Source organism: Mustelus asterias, unplaced genomic scaffold, assembly GCF_964213995.1.
Source record: "Mustelus asterias unplaced genomic scaffold, sMusAst1.hap1.1 HAP1_SCAFFOLD_262, whole genome shotgun sequence".
Lineage (NCBI taxonomy): Eukaryota > Metazoa > Chordata > Chondrichthyes > Carcharhiniformes > Triakidae > Mustelus > Mustelus asterias.
The window spans coordinates 572,421-599,931 of NW_027590228.1; the positions used below are offsets into that span (position 1 = coordinate 572,421).

At 47.1% G+C, this 27,511-nt stretch overlaps 1 protein-coding gene across 4 annotated transcripts in view; it reads left to right on the forward strand.

The window, feature by feature from the left end:
- LOC144485998 (tectonic-3-like) overlaps positions 1-27,511 on the forward strand; it is a 60,335-nt gene that overhangs the window by 26,581 nt on the left and 6,243 nt on the right. For 2 of the 4 annotated variants that reach the window (XM_078204108.1, XM_078204107.1), the window contains 8 exons: positions 2,677-2,795; positions 4,027-4,056; positions 4,765-4,836; positions 15,475-15,597; positions 17,050-17,141; positions 18,108-18,209; positions 22,022-22,178; positions 23,290-23,427. In XM_078204108.1, the coding sequence (XP_078060234.1) occupies positions 2,677-2,795; positions 4,027-4,056; positions 4,765-4,836; positions 15,475-15,597; positions 17,050-17,141; positions 18,108-18,209; positions 22,022-22,178; positions 23,290-23,427 (833 nt within the window). Of the gene's footprint in view, positions 1-2,676; positions 2,796-4,026; positions 4,057-4,764; positions 4,837-15,348; positions 15,598-17,049; positions 17,142-18,107; positions 18,210-22,021; positions 22,179-23,289; positions 23,428-27,511 lie in introns of all 4 variants that reach the window. The other 2 variants (XM_078204106.1, XM_078204105.1) reach the window with 1 other exon arrangement.

The window sequence follows — 27,511 nt, forward strand, 5'->3', positions numbered from 1 at the left end:
AGAACAGTCTTGCCTGGTGATTGTCGAGCGGTGTTCATTCATCCGTTGTCGTAGTGTCTGCATGGTCTCCCCAATGTACCATGCCTCGGGACATCCTTTTCTGCAGCGTATCAGGTAGACAACGTTGGCCGAGTTGCAAGAGTATGTACCGTGTACCTGGTGGATGGTGTTCTCACGTGAGATGATGGCATCCGTGTCGATGACCTGGCACGTCTTGCAGAGGTTGCTGTGGCAGGGTTGTGTGGTGTCAGAAGATAGTGGGGAGCTGCTTTCTTGAACTGCCCACAAGAAGTGGGGGTGTGGGGATGGACTTGGCGAGATGTTCGTCTTCATCAATGACATGTTGAAGGCTCTGGAGAAGGGTACTCTGTCCACTGTGTCCTGTGTTTGTCTTCTGAGGAGGTCGGTGCGGTTTTTCGCTGTGGCGCGTCGGAACTATCGATCGATGAGTCGAGCGCCATATCCTGTTCTTATGAGGGCATCTTAAGATGCCTTATGAGGGCCTCATAAGAACAGGATATGGCGCTCGACTCATGGATCGACAGTTCTGACGCGTCACAGTGAAATATTGCACCGACCTCCTCAGAAGACAAACACAGGACACGGTGGACAGAGTACCCTTCGTTGTCCAGTACTTCCCCGGAGCGGAGAAGCTACGACATCTCCTCCGGAGCCTTCAACATATCATTGATGAAGACAAACATCTCGCCAAGGCCATCCCCACACCCCCACTTCTTGCCTTCAAACAACTGCACAACCTCAAACAGACCATTATCCGCAGCAAACTACCCACCCTTCAGGAGAACAGTGACCACGACACCACACAACGCTGCCACAGCAACCTCTGCAAGACATGCCGGATCATCGACACGGATGCCATAATCTCACGTGAGAACACCATCCACCAGGTACACGGTACCTACTCTTGCAACTCGGCCAACGTTGTCGACCTGATACGCTGCAGGAAAGGATGTCCCGAGGCATGGTACATTGGGGAGACCATGCAGACGCTACGACAACGGATGAATGAACACCGCTCGACAATCACCAGGCAAGACTGTTCTCTCCCTGTTGGGGAGCACTTCAGCGGCCACGGGCATTCGGCCTCTGATCTTCTGGTAAGTGTTCTCCAAGGCGGCCTTCATGACACACGACAGCGCAGAGCCGCTGAGCAGAGACTGATAGCCAAGTTCCGCACACATGAGGACGGCCTCAACTGGGATCTTGGGTTCATGTCACACTATCTGTAACCCCCACGACTTGCCTGGACTTGAAAAATCTCACTAACTGTCCTGTCTGGAGACAATACACATCTCTTTAACCTGTGCTTAATGCTCTCTCCACTCACATTGTCTGTACCTTTTAGACGTGATTGCCTGTAAAGACTCGCATTCCAATCATTATTTCATAAATTGAGTTTGTGTCTTTATATGCCCTGTTTATGGATAGAACTCTCACTCACTTGACGAAGGGGCAGCGCTCCGAAAGCTAGTGGCTTTTGCTGTTGGACTTTAACCTGGTGTTGTGAGACTTCTTACTGTGTCCTCCCCATAGACCCAGTGTTGTCGACTCACTCACTATTTAATCACCCGACCTGTTCTCGAAAGACTCCAACCCGGTCAGTTACCACCCCATCTGTCTACTCTCGATCATCAGCAATATGATGGAAGGGGTCATTGACAGTGTTATCAAGTGGCACTTACTCAGCAATAACCTGCTCACGAACACTCAGCTTAGGTCCCACCAGCTCCTGATCTCAATACAGCCTTGGTTGAAACATGGACAAAAGAGCTGAATGCCAGAGGTGAGGTGAGAGTGACAATCCTTGACATCAAGGCCGCATTTGACCAAATGTGGCATCAAGGAGCCCTAGCAAAACTGGAGTCAATGGGATCGGGGGGTCAACTTTCCATTGGTTGGAGTCATAGCCAGAGAAAGGGAGATGGTTGTTGTGGTTGGAGGTTAATCATTTTCGGGACATCACTGCAGGGGTCACTCAGAGTCGTGTCTGAGGCCCAAACATCTTCAGCTGCTTCATCAATGACCTTTCTTCCACCATGAGGTCAGAAGTGGGATGTTCGCCGATGATTGTACAATTGAAGCAGCCCATGCCCAAATGCTGCAAGACCTGAATGATAGCCAGGCTCAGACTAAAAAGTGGCAAGCAATATTTGTGCCACACAAGGGTTCTTGATGCCATACTCGGTCAAATGCTGCCTTGATGTCAAGGCCAGTCATTTGCACATCACCTCTGGTCAGCTCTTTTGCCCATGTTTGAACCATGGCTGTAATGAGGTCAGGAGCTGAGGGACCCTGGCGGAATCCAAACTGAGTGTCTGTGCGGAGGTTATTGTTGAATACATGTCACTTGGTTGCGCTGTGGAAGACCCCTTCCATTATTTTTCTGATGATCGAGACTGATGGCATATTACTTAACCAGCTTGGATTTGTCCTGGTTTTTATGGACAGGAGAATTTTCCATGTGGCCGGGTAGATGCCAGTGTTGTAGCTGTACTGGAACAGCTTGGCTAGGGGCACAATAGGTTCTGGAGCACAAGTCTTCAGTACTATTGCTGGCATATTGTCAGGGCCTATAGCCTGTGCAGTATCAGTACTTCAGCCATTTCTTGATATCACGTGATATTACAACTTCTTCCTGTTTAAATATTTATCTAGGTTTCCTGCAGGATCGTAGCTCCAGGTGTACTCGGCGGGTTGGAAATCTGAATGCTACTTGCATTTTCCTAACGGCTCTGAATGCAGAAACGTACTTTAAGAACTTTTACCTGTTACCGGTGAGGCAGAGGTTACATTGATTTTTCCCAATAGCAGCCCGGTTTTATTTATATATAGTGCCTATGAAATGCCAGAACGCCCTAAGGTGCTTCTCAGGATTGATATCAAAAAGATTTTGGCCGCAAATCATATAGATAGAAATGTTTGGACAGGTTTATTTTTCAAAAAGCGTGTCGCAAGTAGGCTCTTCAAGAACAGAGACTGGTTTAGGGAGAGCATTCCAGCGATTGGAGTGCAGGTGCTGACAGTAAAGCCACTACTGCCAGAACAACGAAAATTGGGCATAGCCACTCCCCAGTGCTGGAGGCCGAGGAGATGGTCGAGGGATGTCGACCGCGTGAGATTACTGAGCTAGGGAGGGCCAAGCTTGGAGGGATAAGAAAACATTGATTTGATTTTGGCCTTTATAAATCGGAGTATCGAGTATAAAAGTTGGAGTGTTATGGTAAGGTTATATAAGGCATTGGTGAGGCCGAATTCAGAGTATTGTGTACAGTTTTGGTCACCTAGTTACAGGAAGGATGTAAATAAGATTGAAAGAGTGCAGAGAAGGTTCACAAGGATGTTGCCGGGACTTGAGAAGATGAGTACAGAGAGAGATTGAATAGGTTGGGACTTTATTCCCTGGAGTGTAGAGAATGCGGGGAGATTTGATAGAGGTGTACAAGATTTTGATGGGTATAGATAGAATGAACGCAAGCAGGCTTTTTCCACTGAGGGAGAAAAAAACCAGAGGGCATGGGTTAAGGGTGAAAGGAGAAAAGTTTAAAGGGAATATTAGGGGGGGCTTCTTCACGCAGAGAGTGGTGGGAGTGTGGAATGACCTGCCGGATAAAGTGGTAAATGCGGGGTCACTTTTAACATTTAAGAAAAACTTGGACGGGTTCATGGATGAGAGGGGTGTGGAGGGATATGGTCCAAGTGCAGGTCAGTGGGACTAGGCAAAAAATGGTTCGGCACAGACAAGAAAGGCCAAAAGGCCTGTTTCTGAACTGTAATTTTCTATGGTTCTATGGTTCTAAAAGTGCAATCCAATTGGAAGCGAAAGGATTGCAGTGGGTGGGCTCATGGCTGTTCGAGACTTGAGTGCGAGTTTGGATACGGAAGCAGAATTTCTGCTGAGCTGATGTGGACAAGTTCACATCATGTCAGGATGTTGTGGGGGGACCTTTGGGTTTTGACTCGGGCCCTGAGATTTATCTTGGTCTCATTCTGCTCTTTGTCTTGCAGAGCCCGAATCTTACCAATCCAGGGACCATGGTAAGACAGCTGAATCGTTAAGAGATTGCAATTAGAATCTGTCTTTATGTTGAATTTTTTAACGGAACTTTTCCAACCCTGTAACCCCATCCTTCACCCCCTCAGGCACCCAAACTACCACCCCCCCCCCACGCCCACCACCACCACCTCCCTCCCTCCACCCCTCCTTGAATGGCACTGGTCGCTGCTGGGATTTTTCCAGTCCTGGCGGTGTCGGTGGCAACTTAAACGGTTCATCGTCCATGGGACGGCAGTCAAATTCGGCAGCATCAAAAGATCCCACCGGGGGAGGTTCAGCAAGAGCCAGAAAATCCCAGCCATTACCTCTGTCCTTGAGATTCTCTTTTTCCACATCTCTCCCTTTTTGTTTGTTCCTCCATCTCTCTCGTTCTCGCTGTGTGTCTCTTAATCAACTTTCTTTCGTCTTAAATCTTGCCTCATTATTCTTTTGCACTCTCTCTCCCACACACCATCTCTCATTCCCTTGTTTGCTGTTCCTCAACTCTGTCTCCCTCTCTCACTCTCGCCCCGTCGCCCGCTCCCACTGTCCCCTGTGCTGTACCTGTCCTGGGAGTGTTTGATGGGGGGCTTTATGCTGTATTTAATCGATGTTGTACTCTGTGCTCTGTCTGATGCCCAGGCTCCACCTGGGGAAGTGAGTGGATGCCAGGATTTTTCTTTCAGTCTCTGGCTCTTCCTGTGTTACAGGTGAACCTTGGAAATGAAATGCCATCCTCACCGTCTGTGTCAGATAATCTGTGCCATGATGTGGTGTCAGAGGTAAGAGAACAAACACCAGTGTGTTTGTCAATGTGTGGGAAGTGAGGAACTCCGATTGCTTTCTATTACTTTATTCATTTTTATGTTTTTCAGGCGTCCCTTTTTCATTCCAATTCATTTCTTTAGTGATGCAGTCAAATTGTTACATTTCCTCCTGTATTTGTCTTTTTTTAAGCTTTCCTTTGGATAGAAAAATATTGAAGACTATATATGAGCGTATATAAATATATTGTATCTTTTTGTAATTGTATATGTTTATATATATATATATAGTATATAAGAACATAAGAACTAGGAGCAGGAGTAGGCCATCTGGCCATTCGAGCCTTCTCCGCCATTCAGTAAGATCATAGCTGATCATTTTGTGGACTCAGCTCCACTTACCCGCCCGCTCACCATAACCCTTAATTCCTTTACTGTTCAAAAATCTATCTATCCTTGCCTTAAAAACATTCAATGAGGTAGCTTCAACTGCATCACTGGGCAGGGAATTCCACACATTCACAACCCTTTGTGTGAAGAAGTTCCTCCTCAACTCAGTCCTAAATCTGCTTCCCCTTATTTTGAGGCCATGTCCCCGAGTTCTAGTTTCACCCGCCAGTGGAAACAACTTCCCTGCTTCTATCTTATCTTTTCCCTTCATAATCTTATATGTTTCTATAAGATCCCCCCTCATTCTTCTGAATTCCAATGAGTATTTTAATTTCCCAAACATAGATTGGAATATCCCTAGGGCTAGGGGTTTGGATGGAGAGGAGTTTGTTAGGTGTGTCCAGGAGAGTTTCCTGACACAGTATGTGGATAAGCCTACTAGAGGAGAGGCTGTACTTGATCTGGTGCTGGCTAATGAACCTGGACAGGTGGAGGATCTCTCGGTGGGTGAGCATCTTGGGGATAGCGATCATAATTCTATCTCCTTCACGATAGCATTGGAAAGAGATAGGATCAGGCAGGCTAGGAAAGTGTTTCTCTGGAGTAAAGGGAAATACAGTGTCATCAGGGAGGAAATTAGACGGGTAAATTGGAAGGAGGCATTCTTGGGGAAAAGTACCGAAGGAAAGTGGAGGATTTTCAAGGAATGTTTGTCTGGAGCTCTGCATGACAACGTTCCGATGAGACAGGGGGGTGTTGGTAGGGTACGGGAACCGTGGTGCACGAAGGTTGTGATGAACCTGGTGAATAAGAAAAGAGAGGCGTACAGAAGGTTCAGAGAGCTAGGAGGTGTTAAGGATTTAGAGGAGTATACGGGATGTAGGAAGGAGCTTAAGAAGGAAATTAGGAGAGCGAGAAGGGGTCATGAGAAGGCCTTGGCGGGTAAGATTAAGGAGAATCCCAAGGCTTTCTACAAATATGTCAAGAGTAAAAGGATGAGATGTGAAGGCATAGGACCCTTAAAAGGTGAAGGGGGAAAAGTTTGTGCGGAACCGTTAGAAATGGCGGAGCTGCTTAATGAATACTTTACCTCGGTATTCACGGTGGAAAGGGATCTGGGTGGTTGTACTGCTGGTTTGCGGTGGACAGAAAGGATCGAGCATGTGGACATAAAGAAAGAGGATGTGTTGGAACTATTGAATGGCATCAAGGTTGGTAAGTCGCCGGGACCGGATGGGATGTACCCCAGGTTACTGTGGGAGGCGAGGGAGGAGATTGCGGAGCCTTTGGCGATGATCTTTGCATCGTCGATGGAGACGGGAGAGGTTCCGGAGGATTGGAGGATTGCAGATGTGGTCCCTATATTCAAGAAAGGGAACAGGGACAGCCCGGGAAATTACCGACCGGTGAGTCTAAACTCAGTGGTTGGTAAGTTGATGGAGAGGATCCTGAGAGACAGGATTTATGATCATCTAGAGAAGTTTAGTATGATCAAAAGTAGTCAGCACGGCTTTGTCAAGGGCAGGTCGTGCCTTACGAGCCTGGTTGAGTTCTTTGAAAATGTGACCAAACACATTGACGAAGGAAGAGCGGTGGATGTGGTCTATATGGACTTCAGCAAGGCGTTCGATAAGGTCCCCCATGCAAGACTTCTTGAGAAAGTGAGAGGGCATGGGATCCAAGGGGCTGTTGCCTTGTGGATCCAGAACTGGCTTGCCTGCAGAAGGCAGAGAGTGGCTGTGGAGGGGTCTTTCTCTGCATGGAGGTCAGTGACCAGTGGAGTGCCCCAGGGATCTGTTCTGGGACCCTTGCTGTTTGTCATTTTCATAAATGACCTGGATGAGGAAGTGGAGGGATGGGTTGGTAAGTTTGCTGACGACACCAAGGTAGGTGGTGTTGTGGATAGTTTGGAGGGATGTCAGAAGTTGCAGCGAGACATAGATAGAATGCAAGACTGGGCGGAGAAGTGGCAGATGGACTTCAACCCGGATAAGTGTGTGGTGATCCATTTTGGCAGATCCAATGGGATGAAGCAGCAGTATAATATGAAGGGTACCATTCTTAGCAGTGTAGAGGATCAGAAGGACCTTGGGGTCCGGGTCCATAGGACTCTTAAATCGGCCTCGCAGGTGGAGGATGCGGTCAAGAAGGCGTACTGGCCTTCATTAATCGAGGGATTGAGTTTAGGAGTCGGGAGATAATGCTGCAGCTTTATAGGATCCTGGTTAGACCCCACTTGGAGTACTGCGCGCAGTTCTGGTCACCTCATTACAGGAAAGATGTTGAAGCCATTGAAAGGGTGCAGAGGAGATTTACAAGGATGTTGCCTGGATTGGGGGGCATGCCTTATGAGGATAGGTTGAGGGAGCTTGGTCTCTTCTCCCTGGAGAGACGAAGGATGAGAGGTGACCTGATAGAGGTTTACAAGATGTTGAGAGGTCTGGATAGGGTAGACTCTCAGAGGCTATTTCCAAGGGCTGAAATGGTTGCTACGAGAGGACACAGGTTTAAGGTGCTGGGGGGTAGGTACAGAGGAGATGTCAGGGGTAAGTTTTTCACTCAGAGGGTGGTGGGTGAGTGGAATCGGCTGACGTCGGTGGTGGTGGAGGCAAACTCGTTGGGGTCTTTTAAGAGACTTCTGGATGAATACATGGGATTTAATGGGATTGAGGGCTATAGATAGGCCTAGAGGTGGGGATGTGATCGGCGCAACTTGTGGGCCGAAGGGCCTGTTTGTGCTGTGGCTTTCTATGTTCTATGTTCTATGAGTATAGCCCCAGTGTACTCAGTCTCTCCTCATAAGCCAACGCTCTCAACTCCGGAATCAACCTCGTGAATCTCCTCTGCACCCCCTCCTGTGCCAGTATATCCTTTCTCAAGTAAGGAGACCAAAACTGTACACAGTACTCCAGGTGTGGCCCCACCAGCACCTTATACAGCTGCAACATAATCTCACTGTTTTTAAACTCCATCCCTCTAGCAATGAAGGACAAAATTCCATTTGCCTTCTTAATTACCTGCTGCACCTGCAAACCAACTCCTTGAGATTCCTGCACAAGGACACCCAGGTCTCTCTGCACAGCAGCATGCTGCAATTTTTTACCATTTAAATAATAGTCCATTTTGCTGTTAAATCTATTTAATATCTATTAAATCTTTTAACCTAGAATCTATCATTTTGATTTTTAAAATTTTTATAAATCTCCCATAATTCCTTTTCAAAGTTAAAATTGTAACTATTTGGCATGGGGACATTGATTTGGAATTTCCCATCCAGAGTCCTCTTTCATAGATCCACTCGCCCACCTGCTCTGGTTGTGATCTGGTCAATTTTGAGTTTCTTTCCTCTCCGTGCTTCTGTTTGAAGTAAGCACTGACCACACCTGTCTGGACACTGACTTGCAAAGGTCCAACTGTCCAACAAAGGAAAGAGACACACGCACGCACACACCCCTCTCTCAGAGACCAGTGCTCCCCTTAGTTACTCTTTCCTGTCCATGTACTTGTTGAAGCTGTAACTCTTCTTTAATATTTGTTGCTCATTTTCTCCTCTTCTTTAATAAAGCTACTCTTTACTCTTCATTTAGACATCCTTTGTTGGCTTCGCAAATCTTTCCCAATCGTCAGGCTCGTACTAATCTTCACAGTGCTTTACGTTTTTCGTTTCAATTTGATACCACCCTTATCTTCCTCACTAGAATATATCTTTGGTTTGTTTTTTATTTATTCGCTCAAGGGATGTGCATGTCACTGCCTAGGCCCATCTCTAATTGCCTTTCAGAAGATAGTGGGGAGCTGCTTTCTTGAACTGCTTGCAGTTCCTGAGGGACTTCTACACTGTCCCCATCAAACACTCCCAGGGCAGGTATCATACACCCACAGTGCTGTTAGAGAGGGAGTTCCAGGATTTTGACCCAGCGACAGTGAAGGAACGACCGATATTTTTCCAAGTCAGGATGGTGAGTGAGTTGGAGGGGAACCTCCCCCTCCAACTCACTCACCATCCTGACTTGGCGGTGTTCCCATGTATCTGCTGCTCTTGCCCTTCTAGATGGTAGAGGTGGTAGGTCTGGAAGGTGATGCCTAAAGAACCTTGGTGAGGTCCTGCAGTGCATCTTGTAGATGGTACGGCTGCAATGTGCTTTGGTGGTGTAGGGAGTGAGTGTTTGTGGATGGGGTGCTGATCAAGCTGGGCTGCATTGTCTTGAATGGTGTCAAGCTTGTTAAGTGTTATTGGAGCCGCACTCGTCCAGGGAAGTGGCGAATATTCCATCACCCTTCTGAATTGTGCCTGACTTGTGCCTTGTAGATGGTGAAATAGGCTGTAGGGTGTCAGGAGGTGAATTACTTGCCACAGGATTCCTAGGCTCTGACCTACCCTTGTAGCCACAATATTTATATGACTGATCCAGTTGAGATTTTTGTCAATGATAATCACCAGGATGTTGATAATGGGGGATTCAGTGATAGTATTGTCACTGAAAGTCAAGGGGCAATTGTTAGATTCTCTCTTGTAGATGGTCATTGCCTGGCACTTGTGTGGCGCGAATGTTATTTCTCACTTGTCAGCCCAAGCCTGGATTTTGTCCAGGTCTTGCTGCATCTGGACATGGACTGCTTCAGTGTCTGAGGAGTCGCGAAATGGTGCTGAACATTATGCAGTCATCAACAAACATCCTCATTTCCAGCCTTCTGGAAGGAAGCAGATGAAGATGGTTGGGCCAGGAATACTACCCTGAGGAACTCCTGCAGTGATGTCCTGGAGCTGAAATGACTGACCTCCAAGCACCACAACCGCCTTCCTTTGTGCCGGGTATGACTCCAACCAGCAGAGAGTTTTTCCTCTTGATACCGTTGACTCCAGTTTTGCTAGGGCTCCTTCATGCTTCACTTGGTCAAATGGGGTCTTTGTGTCCAAGGCAGTCACTCTCACCTCCTCTCTAGAGTTCAGTTGTTTTATCCATGTTTGAACCAAGGCTGTGATAAGGTCAGGAGCTGAGTGGCCCTGGCAGAACCCAAACTGAGCGTCAGTGAGCAGGTTATTGTTGAGAAAGTGTTGCTCTGATAGCACTGTTGATGACACCGCTTCCTCACTTTACCGATGATTGAGATTAGAGTTACTTGGCTGGGTTTGATTTGTGGGTTATGAAATAGTTCCTTAAATGTGTGCTACTGTGTTTCTATCACCTTTGTTTTTAACCTATTTCCCCAGTCCATTTTATCCAGCTCAGCCTTAATATCCTTGTAATTGCCTTTTTTTTAAAGTGTACAAAGTTAGTTTTGGACTCATATTTCTCATTGTCAAATTGAATGTGAAATTCCAGCATGTTATGATTACTCTTGCCTAGAGAGTCATTTATTATGAGGTCTTTAATTTATCCTGTCCCATTACACATTACCAAGTCTAAAATAGTCCATTCCTCACTAGCTTCCAGAATGTATTCTGAGAAAATGTCCAGCATATACTCTATCAACTCATCCTTCAGCGTACATTTGCCAATTGATTTGTCCAATCGTTGTGAAGATTAAAGTCTCCCATAATTATCACAGTACTTTTTTTGCCATCCCCTATTATTTCTTGATTTATATTATGTTCTACTATTAGGGGGCCAAGAAATTATTCCTATCAGTGACATATTGCCTTTGCTATTTCTTATCTCTAACCAAACTGACTCTACATCTTGATCTTCTGAACGAAGATTATTTCTCATGTTTGTACTGATCTCATTTGTTATAAGCACAGCTACCACACCGCCATTGGCTTTCCTTTCGAAATATCAAATTCTCTTCAATATCCAGGTCCCAGCCTTGATCACCTTGCAACCATGTCTCTGCAATGGCTAATGTATCATTTTTTTCCTATTTGTGCCATCAATTCATCCATCTGATTACAAATGCTGCATTTGGATAATGAGCCTTTAATTCTGTCTTATGACTATTTTTATCTATCCTGACTGTGTTTTGCTGGTGTACGCTTTTGTCTTTGTACACCCTGTCCCTTCCTGTCGCACTCTGGTTACCATTACCCATGTCACTACCTTGCACAGCTGTTATATCCTTTCTCTTTAACTTTCCAAACCTTCTCTCACGAGGAGTCCGCACCCTTAAACGCTCTCTACAGCCCTAGTTAAACAATTTGCCAGTTCTCTGGTCCCAGTGCTTTTTGGCTGAAGGCTGTCCCTTGGTACACCCCACTCTTTCCCCGGTACGTTGCCAGTGCCCCATGAATGGAAACTAATTTTTCCCACATTAGCCTTTGAGCCACATGTCAATTTGCCTGTTTCTTAAGTAGCAGTCCAGAGATTTGTAATTCTGTTATTTTAATTTAGCCCCTCGCTGCTATGTTCCTCCAGAGACTCTGTTTTATTAATTCTACTGATAGCGTTGGCACCCACAATCAGCAGGATAACTGGATCCTGGCCCCCTCACTTCTGACTCCACCACCCCCCCACCCCCCCCCCCCCACCCCCCCACCCCCCGGCTCCCCAGCATTAAGGTGGTATCCATCACCTTAACACTGGACAGGCAATACAGCCTCTCTCTAACCTGTTGTTGTTTTGAAACTCTTTTCCAACTCCATCTCTGTGTTCAAATCAGACCATGCCCTTGCAGGTCATTGTCACTGTAACATCCTCCAGCTCTTCAACTCTGCCTTCCTCCCGTTTTGACCCCTCATCCAGCCCTGATTTCCTTCACTTCACAGGGGGAGCCAGCCCATCGGCCACCAGGGTGTGAAGCTCCGAAATTCCCTCTCGAGAACTCTCCAGCTCACTTACCCCTTTATTCTTCTAACCTATTCCATAAGACCATAAGACATAGGAGCAGAATTAGGCCACTCGGCCCATCAAGTCTGCTCCACCATTCAGTCATGGCTGATATTTTCCTCATCCCCATTCTCCTGCCTTTTCCCCATAACCCCTGATCCCCTTATTAATCAAGAACCTATCTATTTCTCTCTTAAAGACACTCAATGATCTGGCCTCCACTGCCTTCTGCAGCAAGTATCCCACAGATTCACCACTCTCTGGTTGAAGAGATTTCTCCTCATCTCTGTTTTAAAGGATCGTCCCTTTCGCCTGAGTTTGTGCCCTTTGGTTCTAGTTTTTCCTACTAGTGGAAACATCCTCTCCACATCCACTCTATCCAGGCCTCACAGTATCCTGTAGGTTTCAATAAGATCCCCGCTGATCCTTCTAAATCCCGACGAGTACAGATCCAGCGTCCTCAACCATTCTCATACGACAAGCGATCATTCTTGTGAATCTCCTCGGGACTCTTTCCAAGGCCAGCACATCCTTCCTTAGATACAGGGTCCAAAACTGCTCTCAATACTCCAAATGGGGTCTAACTAGAGCCTTCTGCAGCCTCAGAAGTGCATCCCTGCTCTTGTATTCCAGCCCTCTCGACATGAATGCTAACATTGCACTGGCCTTCCTAACTGCTGACTGAACCTGCACGTTAACCTTAAGAGAATCTTGAGCAATGATTCCCAAGTTCCTTTGTGTTTCGGATTTCCTAAGCATTTCCCCATTTAGAAAATAGTCTATGCCTCCATTCCTCCTTCCAAAGTGCACAACCTCACACTTTTCCACATTGTTTTCCATCTGCCACTTCTTTGCCCACTCTCCTAACCTGTCCAAGTCCTTCTGCAGCCCCCCTGCTTCCTCAACACTACTTGTCCCTCTACTTATCTTTGTATTATCTGCAAACTTAGTAACAGTGCCTTCAGTTCCTTCTTCCAAATCATTAATGTATAGTGTGAAAAGTAGTGATCTCAGCACCGACCCCTGAGGCACACCGCTAGTCACCGGCTGCCATCCTGAAAAAAATCCCTTTATCCCAATCTCTGCGTTGTGCCAGTCAGCCAATCCTCTATCCATGCCAGGATCTTACCCTTAACACCATGGACACTTAACTTATTTAACAGTCTCGTATTGACCTTTTCGAAATCTAAATAAATCACAGTAGCACAGTGGTTAGCACTGCTGCTTCACAGCTCCAAGGACCTGGGTTCGATTCCTGGCTTGGGTTACTGTCTGTGTGGAGTTTGCACATTCTCCTCGTGTCTGCATGGATTTCCTCCGGGTGCTCCGGTTTCCTCCCACAGTCCAAAGATGTGCGGGTTAGGTTGATTGGCCATACTAAAAATTGCCCCTTAGTGTCCTGAGATGCGGAGGTTAGAGGGATTAGTGGGTAAATATGTAGGGATATGGGGGTAGGGCCTGGGTGGGATTGTGGTCGGTGCAGACTCGATGGGCCAAATGGCCTCTTTCTGCACTGTAGGGTTTCTATGATTCTATGAAATCATGTCCACTGGTTCTCCTTTATCTAACTTCCTTGTTACCTCCTCAAAGAGCTCTCAACAGACTTGTCAGACATGACCTCCCCTTGACAAAGCCGTGCTGACTCAGTCCTACTTTACCATGCACTTCCAAGTACTCTGCGATCTCATCTTTAATAATGGACTCTAAAATCTTAGCAATGACTGAAGTCAGGCTAACCAGCCTATAATTTCCTGTCTGTTGCTCCCCCCGCTTCTTAAACAGCGGTGTTACATTAGCTACTTTTCAGTCCTCTGGGACCCTCCCTGCCTCCAGTGATTCCTGAAACATCACCACCAATACCTCCACAATTTCCTCAGCTATCTCTTTTAGAACCCTGTGGTGTATTCCATGCAGTCCAAGTGATTTATCCACCTTCAGACCTTTCAGTTTCCCCAGAACCTTTACTTTAGTGATGGTCACAACACTCACCTGTGTCCCCTGATTCTCCTGGAGCTCTGGCATCCCACTGCTATCTTCCACCGTGAAGATTGATGCAAAGTAACTATTCAGTTCCTCTGTCATTTCTTTGTTTCCTATTAATACTTCTCCAGCCTCATTTTCCAGTGGTCCAATGTCTATTTTTGCCTCTCTCTTACCTTTTATATATTGAGAAAAAGCTCTTCCCATCTTCTTTTATATTACTAGCTAGCTTACACTCGTATTTCATCTTCTCCCCCCTTATTGTTTTTTTTAGTTGTCCTCTGCTCACTTTTAAAGACTTCCCAATCCTCTGGCTTCCCACTAATCCTTGCCACTTTGTATACTTTTTCTTTTGCATTTATGCTGTCCTTGACTTCCCTCGTCAGCCATCGATGCCTTGTCCTCCCCTTAGCATGTTTCCTCCTCCTCTTTGCGATGAATTTCTGTTGTGCCTCCTGAATAACCCTCAAAAACTCCTGCTATTGCTGTTCCATGGTCTTCCCAGCTAGGCTCCCCCTCCAATCTGGCCAGCTCCTCCCTCATGTCTTTGTAGTTACCTTTATTTAATTGTAATACCGTTACATCTGATTCCATCTTCTCCCCCTCAAACTGCAGGGTACATTCGATCATATTGTGGTCGGTGCTCCCCAAGGGTTGCTTCACCTTAAGTTCCCTAATCAAGTCTGCCTCATTACACATCAGCAAATCCTGAATTGCCTGTTCCCCAGTAGGCTGTCACAAGCTGCTCCAAAAAAAACATCTCTTAGACATTCCACAAATTCATTTTCTTGGGATCCACTACCTAACTGATTTTCCCAATCCACCTGCATATTGGAGTCCCCCATGATTATTGTAATATTGCCTTTTCTCCCTCCTGATTTATTTTCAGTCCACATCCTGACTACTATGGGGCCTGTACATAACTCCGTGTCTTTTTACCTTTGTGATTCCTCAATTCTACCCACAGAGATTCTATGCCTTCTGATCCTATATCACTTCTTGCTATCAATTTAACTTCATTCCTTATGAACAATGCAACCTGACCCCCTTTGTCCATCTGCCTGTCCTTTCGATAAGGCACATATCCTTGCATATTTAGATCCCAGCCCTGATCCCCTTGCAGCCACGCCTCTGTGATGCCCACAACATTGTACCGGCCAATTTCAATGTGCATAACAAGCTCATTTATCTTGTTCCGTATACTGTGCACATTTAGGTACAACACCCTCAGTCCTGCATTGACCACCTCCCTTCTCATACTTGTCACCTTTTTTGCTCTGCCTGAAGTTAGGTTCCTGCCACCTTCTATACTCTCTGTTCTATTACATGGTCTGGGAACTTTACTTTGAACTTGATTTTTCCTCATGTGTCCCTCCTGTCTCTTTCTGTGTCTCAGCTCCAGTTATTCCCTATTAGCCTTCCTGTGAAATGGGACGTCTTTCCGCACCAAAGACACTTTCTAAATAGGAGCTGTTGTTCCTGTGTCACAGCCTGGGAGGCTGACATTTGCTGTTCCTTCCAGGTGACCTACAACATTGAGTACGGGCATGATGGGATCACTCATGCCAGCGTGAGCTTTGACCTCAACGATATCCCATTGTCTGAGACCAGCATCCAGCAGAGCTTTCACATTGCCTTCCGAAGCGTAAGTTCCAGTTCCAGGTTGTTCTCGATTCAACACGTGAAGAGCGAGAAATTGCTTCATTTCAGCAAATGGACAATTTGATTACAGTGAGAGGCAGTGTAGAGGAATCTCCTGTAATATTACAGTGAGGGACAGTGTCGAGGAATCTCCTGTAATACAGTGAGGGACAGTGTATAGGAGTCTCCTGTAATATTACAGTGAGGGACAGTGTACAGGCCCCATTAGATTACAGTGAGGGACAGTATACAGGAGTCTCCTTTTTGATTACAGTGAGGGACAGTATACAGGAGTCTCCTTTTTGATTACAGTGAGGGACAATGTACAGGCATCTCCTGTAACTTTACAGTGAGGGACAGGGCACAGGTCCCGTTAGATTGCAGTGAGGGACAGTGTACCGGCACCTTCTGCTGTTATAGTACAGCGCTGTTACAAATGAATGTTTGGTATTTACTCACTAAGCTGTTGCCGTACAGTGTTTGGTCCCTCCTCATCCTGCTGTGTTTGGCATTTACTCACCATGCCATTACGGTATGGTGTTTGGATTTAGTCACCATGGCATTGTAGTGCAGTGTTTGGTGTTTACTCACTGTGCCATTGCAGTATGGTGTTTGGTACTTTTTGCAGTGCTATTACAGTACAGTTGTAGGCATTTTCTTCAGTGCTGTTGCAGTACACTTATAGGTATTTTTTGAAGTGCTGTTACAGTACAGGTGTAGGTATCTTTTGCAGTTCTGTTACAATACAGGGGTCGGGATGTTTCACAATGCTGTTACAGTACAGTTGTAGGTATTTTTGCAGTGCTATTACAGTACAGTTGGTTATTTTTTGTAGTGCTGTTACAGTGCAGTTGTAGGTATTTTTTTGTAGTGTTACAGTACAGTTGGAAGCATTTTTCGTAGTGCTGTTACAGTGCAGTTGTGAGTATTTTTCACAGTGCTGTTACAGTACAGTTGTAGGTATTTTTTGTAGTGCTGTTGCAATAAAGTTGGAAGTATTTTTTGTAATGCTATTACAGTAGTTATAGGTATTTTTCATAGTGATGTCACAGTACAGTTTTAGGTATTTTTTTCTAGTCCTGTTACAATACAGTTGGAGGTATTCTTTGTAATGGTCCAGTACAGTTGTGGGTATTTTTCACAGTGCTGTTACAGTACAGTTTTAAGTATTTTTTGCAGTGCTATTACAGTACAGTTGGAGATTTTTTTAATGTTACAGTGCAGTTGGAGATATTTTTTTATGTTACAGTGCAGTTGTGGGTATTTTTCACAGTGCTGTTACAGTACAATTGGAGGTATTCTTCGTAATGGTACAGTACAGTCGTAGCTATTTTTGCAGTGCTCTTATTGTAAAGTTGTAGGTATTTTTCACCGTGCTGTTATATGTTATTTTCATTAATCCTGTCTGACTGACCTGATGCAGAAGTGAACTGTCTTGTTTCCCATTTGTGATCAGGATCTAACCAATGGCACAGGTGAGAGTCGGAGCGGGAATCCTGGATACCTGAAAGGGAAACCCGTCCTGGCCTTTACTGGTGGTGTGGCTACATATCTTTAAACGTTCTGTGGAGCCTGGCATTGCAAAATGCTGGAATAGCGATTCCTGATGCTGAGAGTGAGGAGTCACATGGCAATGCTCACTGGTCAGCACCAGTCCTCACTGTATCCACTGGGGACTGGACACTGAGCTGGGTCAGTCTCACTGTATCCCCTGGGCACTGGACACTGAGCTGGGTCATTCCTCACGGTATCCCCTGGGCACTGGACACTGAGCTGGGTCAGTCTCACTGTATCCCCTGGGCACTGGACACTGGGCTGGGTCAGGCCTCACTGTATCCCCTGGGCACTGGACACTGGGCTGGGTCAGTCCTCACTGTATCCACTGGGGACAGGACACTGAACTGGGTCAGTCTCACTGTATCCACTGGGGACTGGGCTGGGTCAGTCCTCACTGTATCCACTGGGGACTGGACACTGAGCTCGGTCTGTCTCACTGTATCTACTGGGACAGGACACTGAGCTGGGTCATTCCTCACTGTATCCACTGGGGACTGGACTCTGAGCTGGGTCATTCCTCACTGTATCACCTGGGCACTGAACACTGAGCTGGGTCCTTCCTCACTGTATCCACTGGGGACTGGACACTGAGCTGGGTCAGTCTCACTGTATCACCTGGGCACTGGACACTGAGCTGGGTCCTTCCTCACTGTATCCACTGGGGACAGGACACTGAGCTGGGTCAGTCTCACTGTATCCCCTGGGCACTGGACTCTGGGCTGGGTCAGTCCTCACTGTATCCCCTGGGCACTGGACTCTGGGCTGGGTCAGTCCTCACTGTATCCCTGACTGGGCACGGGCCTGGGTTGACAGAGAGTTGCGACTTTGTGAACTGCTGAATCTATGTTACCTCAATTCCTGCGAAGCAGCCAGGGTTGAACAGACCGTCTTGCCACTGAGGAGCGAGACATCGGGTAGGTTTGAGCATACGTGAGGATCCTTGACCACTTATTGCACTGGCCTGTCCGTCCTAAGGAGCACCGGTGACGGATCCTGTTCCCAGCTGATTCGGAGCCCCGTATTGTTCACGCACCAGATGAGGACCAGCTGTTTGTACAGGTGAGATTTAGACCACAGGTACTCAGTCCCCCTCCTTTCCAAATCAAACCTTTTTCTTCTTGTCAACTACCATCCAGTATCTGACCTCCCTTTCCTCTCCAATGTCCCAGAACAGTTTGTTGCTGCCCAGGCCATGCCCATTATTCCTGGACCTCCATCTGTGAATCCCTCCAATCGGTTTTCCACCTACTGTAGTGCCGAGGTACTTGGAGTCACAACTGACATCTCAGGTGGCAGAAGGTGGAGGGTTCCCACCTTGGCCTTCTCGAGATGCCTGCGGCCTTTGATTTGATTTGATTTATTATTGTCACGTATTGGGATGCACTGAAAAGTATTGTTTCTTGCAAACTATACAGTCAAAACATACCGTTCATAGAGAAGGAAAGAAGAGAGTGCAGAATGTAGTGTTATGGTCATAGCTAGGGTGTAGGGACAGGTCAACATAATATGAGGTGGGTCCATTCAATAGTCTGATGGCAGCAGGGAAGGAGCTGTTCTTGAGTTGGTTGGTACGTGTCCTCAGACTTTTGTATCTTTTTCCCAATGGAAGATGGTGGAAGAGAGAATGTCCGGGGTGCGTGAGGTCCTTAATTATGCTGGTTGCTTTTCTGAGCAGCGGGAAGTATAGACAGAGTCAGTGGATGGGAGGCTGGTTTGTGTGATGGACTGGGTTTCGTTTACAACCCTTTGTAGTTTTTTGCGGTCTTAGAGCAGGAGCCATACCAAAGAATGCTTTCTATGATGCATCTGTAAAGTTGGTAAGAGTCGTGGCGGACATGTGGAATTTCCTTAGCCTCCTGAGAAAATAGGCCTTTGATGTGTTTCACCATACACCTTCCTGTGAGGTGTATCCTTTGCTGTCCAGTTTGGGTGGACTGCAACTCGCCTGATTCCCAAAAACATGGCATTACTTGTCAGGTGTGTGCCGATAGCACCCAGCTGTCCTTCCCAAGCACGTCCTGACCTCCCCCGAGTCCAAACTGTCAGACCTTCCATCTAATATCCAGAGAAATCTCTTCAACTTCAATCGTGGGAAGGCTAAACTCATGGCTGATCTGAATGAAACCTCAACCCCACATTCTTGCTGCTCCCCCCCCCCCCCGCCCCAATAACCTTTCACTCCCTTGCTCTTTAGATTCTATCCACCTCTGTCTCAAAAGATATTCAAAGACTCCGCCTCAACCTACACTTGAGGAAGAGAGTACCAAAGACCCACAACCCTCTGAGAGAAAAAAAACTCATCTCTGTTTTCAATGGGCAAACTCTGATTTTTGAACAGTGACCCCTAGTTCTAGATTCGCCTACAAGAGGAAACATCCTCTCCACATCCACCCTGTCGAGACCCCTCAGAGTTTCAATCAAGTTGCCTCTTACTCTTCTAAACTCCAGTAAACACAAGCCTAGCCTGTCCACCCTTTCCTCATAAGACAACCCCCCCCATTCCAGGCATTACTCCAGTAAACTTTCTCTGAACAGCTTCCAAAGCACTTCGACTCTTCCTTAAGTAAGGGGACCAGTATCGTACACAGTCCTCCTCCACATGTGATCTCACCAATGCTCCGTACAACTGAAGCATAACCTCGCTACTTGTGTATTCAATTCCCCTCACTATAAATGATAATCTATTAGCTTTGCTGATTGGTTGCTTGTGTGAAAGGTATGCCGATATGAACTATAATTTTAAGGTTCTGGGTCAGAATGCCCTCATCAGAGCAGAGAGGTTATGGTGGAGCTGTATAAAATGCTGGTTAAGCCACAGCGAGAATACTGTGTGCAATTCTGGCCGCCACACTATGGGAAGGATGTGATCATACTGGAGAGAAGATTCGTCAGGATGTTGCCTGGGCTGCAGCGTTTCTGCTATGAGGGAAGCCTGGTTAGGCTGGGGTTGTTTTCCTTCGAGCAGAGAAAGGCTGAGAGGGGACCTGACTGAGGTGTACAAAATTACGGCACGGTAGCACAGTGGTTAGCACTGCTGCTTCACAGCTCCAGGGTCCCGGGTTCGATTCCCGGCTCGGGTCACTGTCTGTGTGGAGTTTGCACATTCTCCTCGTGTCTGCGTGGGTTTCCTCCGGGTGCTCCGGTTTCCTCCCACAGTCCAAAGATGTGCGGGTTAGGTTGATTGGCCAGGTTAAAAATTGCCCCTTAGAGTCCTGGGATGCGTAGGTTAGAGGGATTAGCGGGTAAATTAGCGGGTAAAAAAAAGAAGGGATTAGCGGGTAGGGCCTGGGTGGGATTGTGGTCGGTGCAGACTCGATGGGCCGAATGGCCTCCTTCTGCACTGTAGGGTTTCTATGATTTCTATGATTATGAGGGACGATGTATTGGGGAGATAGGAAAGAACTCTTCCCCTTAGTAGAGGGGTCAGTGACCAAGGGGCATAGATTTAACATCAGGAGCAGGAGATTTTGAGGGGATTTGAGGAAAATCCTTTTCACCAAGAGGGTGGTGGAAATCTGGAACTCACTGCCTGAAAGGGTGGTAGAGGCGGGAACCCTCATAACATTTAAGAAACATTTAGATGAGCACTTGAAATGCCATGGCATGGACTATGGACCAAGTGCTGGAAAATGGGATTAAATAGATAGGTGCTTGATGGCTGGGACAGACATGATGGGCAGAAAGGCCTCTTTCTGCACTGTAAAACTCTACAACGCAGAGTTTTTCCTCTCATTACTCTGCCGAGTCCTCAATTAGAATGCCCCTTAATCTTCTACATTGAAAGGGATACCAGACCTGTATCTATATTGGAATGCCTTTTTGTTATCTTTCCCCCTCCAAAGCTAATATATCCTCCCAGGAGAGAATATATAAGGGCGGCACAGTAGCACAGTGGTTAGCACTGCTGCTTCACAGCGCCAGAGACCTGGGTTCGATTCCGAGCTTGGGTCACTGTCTGTGTGGAGTTTGCACATTCTCCTCGTGTCTGCGTGGGTTTCCTCCGGGTGCTCCGGTTTCTTCCCATAGTCCAAAGATGTGCGGGTTAGGTTGATTGGCCATGCTAAAATTGCCCCTTAGTGTCCTGAGATGCGTAGGTTAGAGGGATTAGCGGGTAAATATGTAGGGATATGGGGGTAGGGCCTGGGTGGGATTGTGGTCGGTGCAGACTCGATGGGCCAAATGGCCTCTTTCTGCACTGTAGGGTTTCTATGATTCTATGATCCTTTTTGAAGAACGGGGCTCAGAATTGGCTGCAACACAGAGGAGGGCTTGAATCAGGCCTCTCCTTGGATTCTTGTTACGTGTGATTGCAGTCCCACACCAACATGGTGGACCTGTGACTGCCTCTTTGAGGTAATCTAAGAATACACTTTGTTCCAATAAGCTGAGAAGGCAGTCCCCTGCCGGTGGTTCCAGGCCAACTGGAGATGGGCAGTCATTGCTGGTTAGCAGTTATCCAGCTCTTCTCACCACCTTCCCAGGAATGATCTACTGGACAGTAACTCACTAAGACTCCTTCAGCAGCACCTTCCAAACACATGACCACTACCATCTAGAATGACAAGGGCAACGGATACCTGGAAACACCATCACCTGGAGGTTTCCCTCCAAGCCACTCACTATCCTGACTTGGAAATGTATCGGCCATTCCTTCACCGACACTGGGTCAAAATCCCGGAACTTCCTACCTTACAGCACTGCGGGTGTATCTACACCTCAGAACTGGCGGAGGTTCAAGATGGTGGCCCGCCACCACCTTCACAAGGTCTGGTTAGGGATGGGCGATGAATCTGGTCCAGCCAGTGACACCCATATCCCACAAAAGAAAATAAAAATGTACTCCTGAAAATAATTTCTGTTTCAATTTTCAGCTTCGACCCTGACCTGACGTGCAGCCAGCACCAAACACAAATCAACCTACTCCTCCTGGGGAACAATCCCCCGGATTCCCTCGGCATCCTGGGGAACGCCAGCGGTAAAAATCCAGAGAGTCTGACCCGGATCGTCAACCTCACGCCCATGGCCCCGGTAAACTTCCCCCCTCCCTGACCCTCACTGAAATGCCCAACTGATACTCATCCATTAACCAAGCCATGCAGGAGGGAGAGGGGTTAGATCAATTCCCGGGAGGGACCTTGCGGAAATGGGAGAAGCGGGTGGATCAGTACCGAGGAGTGGTGGGAAAAGGGTTGGGTCAATCCTGGGGAAAGAATGAAAGAACAGTACAGTACCGAACAGGCCCTTCGGCCCTCCAAGCCTACACCGATCAAAACCGTATGCAATTACGGAGTCCATATCCTTCCATTCCCATCCTATTCATGTACCCGTCTGTATACCTTCTTGACTACCTTACCCATCTGCGTTGCCACTTTCAGTGATCGATGGACATGAACACCCAGATCTCTCTGCCTGTCAATGCTCCTAAGGGTTCTGCCATCTTAAAAGTTGGATCATTTCCCAGGAGAAGAATTTGGTATTGTGGAGACCGAGGGGAAAGGGTCGGATCATTCCCGGCAACATGGTTCATTCCCAATGAGAAGATAGGAAAAGGGTTGGATCATTCCCGCTGGACTGGGTGAATGCCATGCCATGGGATGGGAATAATGGGTTTGGCTTCCTAGGAGAGGTGAATGATGGGATGAGGCATTCCTGGGAAAGGGGCAATAATGGATTGTCTATTACTGGGAGAGAGGGAATGATGGGTTGGCTCATTCTCGGCGAGCAGGGAGAAGGATCCAGAAGTTTCCTGAGAAGGGAGAGAAGATTCTGCCATTCCCAAAGGAGGATAAAATTACAGAGCAAATGTCTGGAAGTACATGGCAGAGAGTTTAGAGAACAGTTCTTGTCTCCTTTGCAAAAAGTCCTCTGGAAATGTCTGCACCCCTTTAATTAGGTTTGGAGCTTGAAGTCTTCCTCGCAAAAGTTCTCCTGACAGTGGGGCTGTCTATCTTAAGGCCATGCATCTGAGGGTCAAAGGGCATAGCTGGGGCTGCCTTATTTAACGGGGCAGCTGAAAGCAAGGCTACCATCCACATAGGACTTCGAGGTTGGACTATTAGGAATAAAGTGCCCTTCGAATCGCTATGATTTACTGTTCTGTCGTGTCTGAGATACTAATTACATCATTTTCCTGTTGCAGGATCTGATATGCCAGGTCAGTTGTGTCTTGTCCCTGGCGTTGGACATACAGATCCTATGGGCCAGCCTGGGCCCCCTCGCCAACCCCCAGGCGGCTGTGCTCGGTGCCCGCTTCCAATACCAGCAGCAGGAGGTGCAGGTATGTTCAGTGGGAAACAGCTGAGGAAAAGGTGCGGATCCCTTTTGAAATCAATGGTGTGGCCCGTTGCCCTTGATAAACCTGCCCGATTCTAGGCATCACACTTTTGAACTCCTTAGAGGGGAGACAGAAACTTACTTGAATGATACCAGCGATGAAACTTCAGTTGCGAGGAGAGACTGGAGGAGTTTCCCTGAGAGCACAGAAGGTTAAGCGGAGAGGGGGTAGGGTGGATTTGATGGAGCTGCTGTGGATTCTGAGAAAATAAATTTGTTTTCACTGGAAGGAAGGTCAAGAGAACTAGAGGACATGAGGGTTAAGGTAATTGGCAGAAAGAGCAAAGACGGGATTACTATGTTGCAAAATCTGATTTGATGTTCACTATCCAAAACTGTGACTTCATAATGACGCTATGACTTTAGCATAAGGGAAATGGAATGAAAAAAGTAGTAAAGGTGGGACCACCTCTGGTGTACCATGTACAGTTTTGGTCTCCTTAGTTGAAGAGCAAAATATCATTGAGTTCAGAGCAGTTCAGAGAAGATTCACTCAACTCATTCCTGGGGTGAGGGGCTTATCTTCTGAGTGCGGCTGATGCAAGTTCTATTGATGCATTCGAGGGCAGTTTAGACAAAGCAGAGGTGAGGGAGGAGGGAATAGATGGAGAGGATGGCAGATTTAGATGAGAAAGTAGAGCACAGACTAAAGCAGGTGGAATGGAACAGAAATGGTGGAATTGGCTGATATGGCTGAATGGCCAGATTCTTTGACATATATTCTGTGATCCAACGTGAAGCAGTGTGTAGAATGGGAATCGATTCTGGATAATCCGGATTACAGAATGGGAATTGAATCTGGATAATCTGATTTACGGAATGGGAATTTAATCCGGATAATCCAGGTTACGAAGTGAGAATTGAATCCAGATTATCTGTTTTAGAGAATGGGAATTGAATTCAGATGTTCAGTTTTGGGGAATGGGAACTGAATTCAGGTTTGCGGAGTGTGAATTGAATCAAGGATTTGCGGAATAGGAATGTGTCAAATTGTTGGGTTTTCAATGTCGGCAGTTTGGTCAATGTAGCTTTGAGGACAGCATTTCTGTATTGATTGAAAGTTTCATTAAAACATAGAAAACTACAGCACAAAACAGGCCCTTCGGCCCCACAAGTTGTGCCGAACATATCCCTACCTTCTAGGCCTACCTATAACCCTCCATCCTATTAAGTCCCATGTACTCATCCAGGAGTCTCTTAAAAGACCCGATTGAGTTTGCCTCCACCACCACTGACGGCAGCCGATTCCACTCGCCCACCACCCTCTGTGTGAAAAATTTCCCCCTAACATTTCCCCTGTACCTACCCCCCAGCACCTTAAACCTGTGTCCTCTCGTAGCAGCCATTTCCACCCTGGGAAAAAGCCTCTGAGAGTCCACCCGATCTATGCCTCTCAACATCTTATATACCTCTATTAGGTCTCCTCTCATCCCACATCTCTCCAAGGAGAAAAGACTGAGCTCCCTCAGCCTATCCTCATAAGGCATGCCACTCAATCCAGGCAACATCCTTGTAAATCTCCTCTGCACCCTTTCAATCTTTTCCACATCCTTCCTGTAATGAGGTGACCAGAACTGAGAACAGTACTCCAAGTGGGGTCTGACGAGGGTCTTATATAGCTGCATCATTATCCCCGGACTCCTAAACTCAATCCCTCGATTGATAAAGGCCAGCACACCATACGCCTTCTTAACCACCTCCTCCACCTGCGGGGCCGATTTTAGAGTCCTATGGACGCGGACCCCAAGGTCCTTCTGACCCTCTACAGTACTAAGAGTCTTTCCCTTTATATTGTATTCCTTCATCCCATTCGACCTGCCAAAATGGACCACTACGCATTTATCTGGGTTGAAGTCCATCTGCCACTTCTCCGCCCAGTCTTGCATCCTATCTATGTCCCTTCTGACATCCCTCCAGACTATCCACAATCCCACCAACCTTCGTGTCGTCGGCAAACTTACCAACCCATCCCTCCGCTTCCTCATCCAGGTCATTTATGAAAATGACAAACATCCCAGAACAGATCCCTGGGGCACACCACTGGTGACCGACCTCCAATTAGAAAAACACCCATCTATACACACTCTCTGCCTCCTTTGGGCAAGCCAGTTCTGGATCCACAGGGCAGCTGCCCCTTGGATCCCATGCCCTCTCACTTTTTCTAGAAGCCTTGCATGGGGGACCTTATCAAACGTCTTGCTAAAATCCATATAAACCACATCTACCGCTTTCCCTTCGTCAATGTGTTTAGTCACATTTTCGAAGAACTCCACCAGGCTCGTAAGGCACGATCTGCCTTTGACAAAGCCATGCTGAGTATTCTTGAGCATACTAAACCTCTCTAAATGCTCATAAATCTTGTCCCTCAGGATCTTCTCCATCAGCTTACCAACCACTGAGGTTAGACTCACCGGTCGGTAATTTCCTGGGCTATCCCTATTCCCCTTCTTGAAAATAGGAACCACGTCCGCAATCCTCCAATCCTCTAGCATCTCTCCCGTCTCCATCGACGACGCAAAGATCATCGCCAGAGGCTCTGCAATCTCTTCCTTCGCCTCCCACAGTAACCTGGGGTACATCCGGACCCGGTGACTTATCTATCTTGATGCCATTCAAAGATTCCAGCACAACCTCTTTGTTAAAGTCCACATACTCAATCTTTTCAGTCCACCGCAAGCCCACAGTACATCCATCCATGTCCTTCTCCTCTGTGGAAACCGAGGCAAAATACTCATTAAGCACCTCTGCCATTTCTACTGGTTCCGTACAGATTTTCCCGCCTTCACCTTTTATGGGCCCTATTCCTTCACATCTCATCCTTTTACTCTTCACATATTTATAGAACGCCTTAGGGCTTTCCTTAATTCTACTTGCCAAGGCCTTCTCGTGACCCCTTCTGGCTCTCCTAATTTCTTCCTTTAGTCCCTTCCTACAAGCCGTATACTCATCTGGAATCCCTATCTTCGCCAAGCTCTCTGAACCTTTTGTACGCTTTCCTTTTCTTCTCGACTAGGTCCCGCACAGCTTTCGTGCACCACGGTTCCTTTAACCTACCAACTCCTCCCTGTCTGCTCGGAACATTGTCCTGTCGAACCCTAGACAGACATACCTTGAAAAACTGCCACCTCTCTTCAGTAGATTTCCCCAAGAATACCTCTTTCCAATTTACTCCTCTAATTTGCTGCCTTATGCCTTCATATTTCCCCATACTCCATATAAACGCTTTCCTAGCTTACCTGATCCTCTCTTTTTCCAATGCAAGCATAAAGGAGATAGAGTTATGATCGCTATCCCCAAGATGCTCTCCCACTGAGAGATCTGACACCTGTCCAGGTTCATTGGTCAGTATCAGATCAAGTACAGCCTCTCCTCTTGTAGGCTTGTCCACATGCTGTGTCAGGAAACCCTCCTGAACACACCGAACGAACTCCTCCCCATCCAATCCCCTTACCCTAGGGATATTCCAATCTATGTTTGGGAAATGAAAGTCTCCCATCACAACAACTCTGCTATTATTGCAACTCTCCAGGATCTGTTTCCCTATCTGCTCCTCCACCTCCCTGTCACTATTGGGCGGCCTATAGAAAACTCCCAGCAAAGTGATCGACCCCTTCCCACTCCGAACGTCCACCCACAGAGACTCTGTCGACAATCCCTCCACAGCATACACCTTCTCTACAGCTGTGACACTGTTCCTGATCAGCAGTGCCACTCCACCCCTCTCTTGCCTCCCTCCCTGTCCTTCCTGAAACATCTGAATCCCGGCACCTGTAGTATCCAGTCCTGTCCCTGAGACATCCAAGTCTCCGTACTGGCCACCACATCACACTTCCAGGCATCGATCCACGCTCTGAGCTCATCCCCTTTATTCACTCTACTCCTGGCATTAAAGTAAGCACATCTCAATCCTTTGGTCTGAGCTCTCCCCTTCTCTATCCCCAGTCCATCCTCCCTCTTGCACCGTCTATAACCCTTCTCTGTTTGCGAACTAAGTTCCTCGCTCCCAGTCACCTTGTCTCGATCCCCTC